The 7878-nt window shown below is 44.0% G+C and overlaps 4 protein-coding genes across 4 annotated transcripts; 1 reads left to right on the top strand and 3 right to left on the bottom strand.

The window, feature by feature from the left end:
* Positions 1 to 1732: 1732 nt before the first annotated feature.
* On the bottom strand, positions 1733 to 2210 carry FOMMEDRAFT_22261 (uncharacterized protein). Its single transcript, XM_007269184.1, has one exon. The coding sequence runs from the start codon at positions 2079 to 2081 to the stop codon at positions 1917 to 1919; it is 165 nt and encodes a 54-aa protein (XP_007269246.1). The 5' UTR covers positions 2082 to 2210; the 3' UTR covers positions 1733 to 1916.
* FOMMEDRAFT_148242 (uncharacterized protein) lies at positions 2206 to 3331 on the top strand (the record flags this gene model as incomplete). The annotated part of the gene is made up of 6 exons (XM_007269185.1): positions 2206 to 2287; positions 2346 to 2612; positions 2675 to 2846; positions 2901 to 2937; positions 3002 to 3096; positions 3153 to 3331. The coding sequence occupies 6 exons, from the start codon at positions 2206 to 2208 to the stop codon at positions 3172 to 3174; spliced, it is 675 nt and encodes a 224-aa protein (XP_007269247.1). The 3' UTR covers positions 3175 to 3331.
* FOMMEDRAFT_112024 (kinase-like protein) lies at positions 3297 to 4755 on the bottom strand. Its single transcript, XM_007269186.1, has 6 exons — positions 4707 to 4755; positions 4408 to 4653; positions 4164 to 4340; positions 4033 to 4107; positions 3753 to 3974; positions 3297 to 3693 (listed from the first exon to the last, which is right to left on the bottom strand). The coding sequence occupies exons 2-6, from the start codon at positions 4414 to 4416 to the stop codon at positions 3433 to 3435; spliced, it is 744 nt and encodes a 247-aa protein (XP_007269248.1). The 5' UTR covers positions 4417 to 4653; positions 4707 to 4755; the 3' UTR covers positions 3297 to 3432.
* Positions 4756 to 6858: 2103 nt separating this feature from the next.
* FOMMEDRAFT_159176 (uncharacterized protein) lies at positions 6859 to 7387 on the bottom strand (the record flags this gene model as incomplete). The annotated part of the gene is made up of 2 exons (XM_007269187.1): positions 6859 to 7020; positions 7268 to 7387. 2 exons carry the CDS (start codon positions 7385 to 7387, stop codon positions 6859 to 6861), a joined length of 282 nt encoding a protein of 93 aa, XP_007269249.1.
* Positions 7388 to 7878: the final 491 nt, after the last annotated feature.

Raw genomic sequence — 7878 nt, forward strand, 5'->3', positions numbered from 1 at the left:
TGTTTGATGCCTATAACTTCTTGGAATGAATAACATTTGACTATGTGCAATTTCAGAATGTGATAATACAAATAATAACATATAAGTCTAAGACTTGTCTTATATAAATGTAAATAATTAAAATAACCAGCCCACCAATCCTAATAATATTATAATAAGAGATCCCAAATATAATAACAATAATTTTAAGACTCTGTACATAATTTATAACAGTTAATAGTATGTACTGTAGAATTATTATGTCTGAAATAATTGTTATTCTTACTGTTCCATTCTCAAACTTGTAAAATATTAGTTCAAATAGCTCACCAATGCTTATAATATAATAGTATAACATTCTACAAGTAATAATAGTAATTTACAGTACTTAATTATAATTTTTGGTGACCAATTGCAAATGCTACAGCTTTTACATGTTTAGAAAAGGTATTATGAGAATCATCAAAAAAGTACAGTTCTCCTTATATAATTCCAAGTATTTATTTTATCTCTATTTTTTTTACAGATATATACTATAACAGTAAAAATATAATTTTTAAATACTTTACATACATATAAAATAACACTTGTAAGGAGTAATCTACAAATCTTTTGAGTTTTAGTTAAAGTGAACATCTCGCAACACAAATCATGTGATATATTGCCATTCTAAGAAATTATGCAAGTAGCAGTAATCATGACAAACAATTTATAGTTGAAACACATTCTGCAAGATATATAATATGTGTTATTTGCATGAGTTTATTCTGGATCATCCCAGGTTACACGTCTTATTGCATGTGACTTAGAGTATATATAAAAGGGTTACAGGCAGCTACTTAGAGTCTCATCTTCATACTTGCTCCTGTACGTAGGTCAGCAACTCTCAATCCTATATTATTGCCCATTCTATGTTCCTGGGTAGGCTTTAGCCTTACACTTTTTTGAACTTTGCATTGAATTAAGGATTCTCCAAAGCTACCTACTATACTCTACTTGTGTCACTGGACTGTCAGCCATTGAAGGTGCTGTCTTTCAGTCTTGGGGAGTAATTTTCACTTTCATTCCTTGACAGTAGAGTGGCATTCGGACCGGATGTATTCGTTCGGAGAAGGAAGATTGTCGAATGTAAAGTATGCCTTTTCAGGCATAAGCATTTCTGAAGTCGCTATGCACCTTGTAGCTTTAATTGACAATACAAGACGCTGATGCATGTGCGTGTCGACGCTGGTTTGACGTGAAGAAAGTGCTGTGTGCAGACTGCCATCATGCGAATCGGAGTTTGAATTCAGGTACCATAGGATTCCTTTTCCAAATTCTCGGTCTTTTTTTGCAGGTCTGGATGCTCTTTATGCAGTTTCATCATCTTTGAAATCTCCCCATGCTTCTTCCACGCGTCAAGCACTCTTAGGCATCTCTTTCCCAGCGCTTCTGAGTATCAGCGGCGGCATATCATTTACCGTATCCATGAACACGGCCATACGAACTGCGTCAATTCGGGACTACTGACAGAACCTTGGACCATCATCAATAGAGTGGCAGAATACACTGTTAGCAATCTAATGGTAACAATCAAAGAAGATTCTGCGCGCCTGACTGGCCTGAAGACTCCGTTTCACTGCGACGTTACAAGTCGTGACTTGGTTCTATTGGTCGGTGCCGGGTGAACTCAACCGTCATCACGCCTGTAGAGCGACTTTCCGGGCGCTCTGGTGCATGACTGTACTTAACCACCGTCAGGCAAATACAAACAAGCAGTTCCAAATTCTTCGTTGCTACGCGGTGAGAGATCACGACTTTCCATCATAGCGAGGTTGCGTTGCCCACAGCGATCTGATCTGCCACTCCGGATCTATTTTTGAGCGATGGTGCCGCGTCTCCGCGATTCGCTCATCAGCAATAGGTGTATGGTATTCTCGTCGATTAGATCGGCACTGTCAAGCGGCATACAAGAGTGTGATCCAAAAGACATCGCCTTGAACAGTTCGTTGTGCCGCATCAGAGCTCCGACAGGGGTAAAGGCGTCTGGGACCGAACTTGGGCCATGCCACTAGCCAACCTGCATCTTCCCATCTTCCTGGTGCTAGCGGACTTTGCGCCATCTCCTATAAAGATGGTATCCTTCTGAATACCTCTTCAGAGTTTTCAGCTTAGTCTCTCATCCCCCCTTCTTTCGTTCTTCTATACTCTCTTTGTTATACCTTCTTTTATTTATCGTCTGGAACGATGAAGCTCCTTGCCACTCCTTTGATCACCCTTACTTTCTGCCTCGGCGCTCTGGGGGCCACGATCCAGATGCGTGCTCAAGGTATGCTTCCCTCGTCTAGTCTTGATGATGTCGTGCTGGACTTAATGACTCCTTACAGGCGGCGCAAAGGCAGCTAAAGCTGCCGGAGTTGAGAGATGCCCTAGCGCTTACATCGTGAAGACACAGCTCATCCAAGCTGGTGATATCACCGTGAACCGTTCGACCTACGCTTGCCCGGACAACAGTCTTCGCGAGGCTGCTCAGACTCCCTTGCCATCGACGAAGAATATCCCTAAGCAGCACTTCGGAAAACGTGCCGCGTTTGATGCTCGCAATGCTGCTGAGTGCAGGAACCCCGCTCCTGAATGCCAATGTGGCCAGAGTTGTCAGTTCATCTCTTCGTATTCGTGATTGAAATCACGTAGATGATGATTACGTCTATTATAGTTCAATGCAACTGCCAGAACGTCACCGCACAGGCACCCGAATCAAGCGACTGCGCATCACTTGTCTCCTCCACATCAGTGATCGCACAAGCAGCAGGCCCATCGTTCACGGTCGAGCCTGACAACTTTGAGCTGATCTCGTTCGGAACATGCGCCCTTGAATGGACCAATTTGTAAGTTAGAGTGTAGAATTCACCGAGGCTTACTGTCTGACTGCTTAATTGAAGTGGTTGCTCGACGCTTGAGTACTGCTGGGATGAGTTTGTGAGTAGCGATTTCCACACAGTACAGTCATAACAAATCTGACGTCCTGTCCTCACTTTCGCAGGGTGACACTGGAGGAGTTGTAAACCAACTTTGCTTCGAGCAAGGCGGTGGAACTGCTGCAGCATGCAATGCAGATGACGACCTCTGGCTTCTCCAGTGGGTTATTTCCGAACTTTCATAACTGATATTAATCTGACTATCATTTATTCTAGGGCTCTTCGTGTCGGCTCCTGAGCACTGGCTTTATGTTCGAGCATGGTACTACGAGTGAAAGGATGCTTAACTTCCTGGGACTGTAGCCTTTTGTTTGCTGGGTTTAGTGCTCAATCTTTTCTTGGGGCCTCGTTTATGAATGAGAGGTATATTTTCGATTCGAAAACAGGCAGAAAACAGTGGTATACTTCGTATTAAGGCTTCAGATAAGCAACTTAATGTAAGATTGAGAGCGACGAAAGAGGACGCGAAGACAAAAAAAGAAAAAAAAGAGAAGTTTCAAGTCGCCTGTGTTGGGTCACCTGTGGGAGACTTGTTCTGCGTTTCGATGCCCTCGAGATGATTGGCGACGAGCGACATATCTGGTCTCTCGGTAGGCTGTGTTTTCCAACAAAGGTGCATAATGAACCATACATCCGAAGTCAAACCCTTGGCAGCAGCGGCAGGCCCGGGCCAAGCGGGTCTCCTATTCCTTACGGCGACCTCCAGGATAACAGTACCGTCACGAAGTTCAGCAAAGGGAACTTTCCCCGAGAAAATCTACCAATAAAACATGAATAAGACGATCAGTGGACATGTAACGACGAGCGGACTCGTACCTCCAAACAAACACAGGAAAAGGCGTAGACGTCGCTCTTCGTCGTTACCTTGCTTAAGTCCTCGCCAAACTGGGATGCAATAATTAGTTCGGGTGCTTGCCAGCGTGTTGCCCCTTTGCCTTTGAAAGATGACGTGATCTGGGGGCCCTGTGAATCGACGGCCCGTGCGAGTCCGAAGTCAGTGATTCTGGGCTCATCATTCTCGTCAACGAGAACGTTGTCCTGGAACTGAGTCAGACGCCTTTTTATTAGACAGATGATTGGGTGTAATGTTACATACTGCACGCAGATCACCATGGACGATGTTTGGCTTCAGGTTATGAAGATAGTCGAGACCACGAGCCACACCAATCGCCTGCATATCCAGTTTCGTCAGTATGCAAGATTGAGTTTATTGAGTAGCAGCCTTACGAATTTCAGGCAGTCTGCAGACCGATTCTTTTTAAGATATTCGGAAAGAGATCCGTTCTTCATCCAGTGTGATACCAAAGCCATCTTGGGCGCAAACTGGTCACGACAGATTCCGAGGAAAGGCAAGACATTCGGATGGTCAAGGTTCCGCCAGAGTAGAGCCTCTTTGCAGAAGTCCTATAAGTAAATAATCAATGTTGCGAAATGAAATGGAACGTCACTTTTTTGCACTACAAGGACTTACACGTTGCATCTTTTCTTGGTCTTGAATCGAGTAAATTCGCAACACCTTCAAAGCGACAACTCTGCCTTCGTATTCGCCCTTGTAAACATCGGCGAAGCCCCCGCCTCGTTCGGAATTCACTGCAGTGCGGCGAACACCCGACAGAAAGATGCTTGAAGGGAGAATGCTACGCTTCTCCACGATGTGCTTCAAGAAGCGATCCAGCGCTCTAACATCGTGACCACGCGAGACGACATGTTTAATTGTCTTTAAAAGCATACGTCAATGACATAACCTACGAATTTATTAACCAATCTTACTTTCTGAACCAAATCAACAATGCGTTGCAGTACCGTCTCTTGGAGCAAGGAAAGTTCTGCAATTATTCCTTTATCAAGAAAGATGTCGTTGAATTCGCTCAGATCATATGTCACAGCTTTTGAAATAATATCTTTCCAAAAACAACCTCTTGCTGTAAATGTCTTGATAGACATTGTCGAACTGATTTCAGTGTGCGGAAATAGGTATTTTCAAGGAAATTCGCTCACAACCGGCTCATCGGCAAGCGTCATAATATCCATTATAGTGTGGAAGGTATTATGAGCGTGTACGACAGAATTTGCAACGTCCCAGCTACACATATACTCTTTGAGGTTGTAAAAACTGTTAAGTTTCCTTGAGAATGACAAGTCAACGAGTAGTAGAATCGGTATGAGAAATACGAGACTCAACCTCTCGAAATCAGGGTTCTCCGTGAACTGGGTCGCGAGCGCCAAAAATTCGAATATGCAATATGTGCTGACCTTACGATTCCGATAGGAATTGTCAATCAATGGAACAGGGAAACGGTGGGCTATTAAGAACGTACTGGGAAAAGTTCCACGCAATCTCTAACCCGCATCCAATGCTCGTTCAGTACGGGTAGCTGTATATTTGCAGGTAAACAGCTCGTGAACAAACCACGTAACGAGGCCATGGCTTTCTCTCTATCAATCAAAACCGATGGCGCCCTGCGCACTTTCGTGCTCGGAGCGGCGCCAGCGCCTGGAAGAGCAAAATACGAGAGATAGTTTGATTTGACTCGTTGCGGCGACTCCGTGGTTGTTCCCGACAGCCTGTGTTTCTTCGCTAACAGATTGAGAGACGAAAAGCGTTTCACTATTCCTCTCTTGAACCGCGAGACCTGCTCAGCTTGAAGTGCACCTGAAGTACGGTCACCTGTGACCGGATGCGGTTCTAGAGAGACGACCGGGCGCAGCATGTTGTAGAGTAGAGTCAGACATAGGTGGGGTATTTATACGGAGGAGGACGACCACAGTACCAGTGCACGATATCAGAGAAGAGGTAACGAGGAAGATGGGCTTTACCTAGTTTAGATCAATGCAATCCAGAGGCCATCGTTTCAATCGTCATTAGTAAATGCTAGACTATATCAAGAAGTTGTTGCTTGTATAACGACATAGCATTCAGGATGGTGTAGCCAGATAGAGTAAACGTCGGCCTGAGGTAAACAATACGCCTTCGATTCCCTAGGATCCGAGAAGTTTTATTTAAATGCAAGCCTGTCAATCGCGATTGGAGTTTAGCCGGTCCTTGATAAAAGACTCGTGTAACACGAGTCGTGTTTCCCTTTCGCCCATCACATGAACATCCCGCCTTCCCTCCAGAGTACGGATGCACAGATCCTCATTCGTAGCAAACACACCAGCAATTAAAGCCGTGACACTGAGACTTTTCTGTTGTACAGTAGATGCTTCGAGAGCAGGGCCATGACATTTGTATGGCTGATCTTCTAGATTCTTCCTCTTCGCTCACCAAACCAATAGACTTCACGTGATCGCAATTCAGCTCATGTGACATATCACGTGAATTCGACATTACTAGACAACTTCCGCTTCCTCTAGCTCTGCGATATCTGATTTGTAGCGACCGTAAACAGATACAAGTCTAGTTTGGCAGTAATATTGTTACACCCTGTCAGAACTTGGAAGCAATATAGATACCAGTCGTTCTTTCCATTTTTGAGATAACAATATCTGAAAAACTAGAATACAGAGAAAATATTTATTGTAAAATAATACATATTGAAACAAAGAGAGCGTGTGATAAGGAAGCACCCATCCTCGAGTCATACAGACTCATATTGGGCCACAGTCAGTATTAAGTAACATCACACCGAAAATTTATACAGTAGAGAAGTCTTCTAAGAAGCATCGCGTCAAAATGCATGTTTGCCGTATTGCAAATATATTGGATGTGGCCAGGTCTTAGCGCAATTGTAATGCTACCTCAAGGCGTTTGCTACCATGTCCTGGGATCAGGGCCATCAGAACTGCCGCATGACATACTTATAAACACAGGTTAGCTAAGCTTCTCCTCTTTGCTGTGTATTGTCTTAAGTTTGCCTACCTAGGTTTGACAGCCATATCGATCATGGGCACGGTTTAGAGCGCTTTTACTGAGACATGTAGATTACATACTCAGGAATCGGATTGTGGCCTCTTCATGTACGGTCAGCTGCGGACTCCCTTGCTGTGCGTATGCATTTGCGGATGCGGAATTTGGCACCGATGTGGTATAGATGCAAGCAAGGAACGACAAGGAAAAAAATCCGATGTACAGAAAGCCATGGTCCTGGAGTACATTTGCATTGGCAATTACGTTAGCCAAGCTAACAACTATAAAGACAACTCAAGAAAGAAGATCATCGAGCGAAATAAGGGACATAAATAGTGCCAAACAGAAGTCATGAAAGTAAAGTAGAATACCTATGAAAGAATACAGAACAGTATATGGTACAACACAAACTGAAACGAGCGAAAGAGGCATGGATGGTCTATGTCAGGAGGTCAGTCTCTTTCCCCTTTCCCTTGTTCAAAACTGGAGTGGGATGTAGAGGTGCAGAGCTACTCGCAGATTGGTCGTCGGGACTTGACGATCGACTAGTGCTCCGCGCGTAGCGTATACGCTTACGCGCGTAAAATTTCCCACGTATACGCATACGCGCGTATAATTACGGGCGTAAACTGGGTCAGCAGGACCCATATACGATACGCTACTTCCGTATACGGCGTATACGCTGTGCCAAATATAACAAGATACTTTACATTAAAATAGCTCATAAAAGTACACTATCATCTTTCAAAACAAATGCTTGATATTACTGAGCTAAGAAAATGTATTGTAGTGCTGTTTACACACAGAAATAAACCCAAGATCTTCGCTGAACGCTGAACGTTGTGAGTGTTAGAGGTTCTGAGACTATATAAAGACAGTTGAGTGTTGTGAGTTAATATCACGTGACAGCTCTAAACCTTCATGTGATGTAGGCCCTGGCATGGTAACCATCCGCGCGTACCGCGATCCATACCGTGGTTTTTTCTTACCGCGGTAAATTTTCTCACGGTTACCGCGGTAAACCACCGTACCGTGCCAATCTTCGAGTACCACTGTAGAATATAACTATTCTTTTTTCTACTTATTCTCAGTTGA

The sequence above is a fragment of the Fomitiporia mediterranea genome, assembly GCF_000271605.1.
Source record: "Fomitiporia mediterranea MF3/22 unplaced genomic scaffold FOMMEscaffold_9, whole genome shotgun sequence".
NCBI lineage: Eukaryota > Fungi > Basidiomycota > Agaricomycetes > Hymenochaetales > Hymenochaetaceae > Fomitiporia > Fomitiporia mediterranea.

What these genes read in the sequence shown, in the direction of transcription:
- FOMMEDRAFT_22261 (XM_007269184.1), bottom strand. Translation starts at nt 2,081, where the DNA reads ATGGCGCAAAGTCCGCTAGCACCAGGAAGATGGGAAGATGCAGGTTGG.
- FOMMEDRAFT_112024 (XM_007269186.1), bottom strand. An exon ending in TCCATGGTGATCTGCGTGCA is followed by an intron (nt 3,975 to 4,032) that starts GTATGTAACATT and finishes ACTCAGTTCCAG; the next exon opens with GACAACGTTCTCGTTGACGA. An exon ending in TTTCCTGTGTTTGTTTGGAG is followed by an intron (nt 3,694 to 3,752) that starts GTACGAGTCCGC and finishes TTTTATTGGTAG; the next exon opens with ATTTTCTCGGGGAAAGTTCC.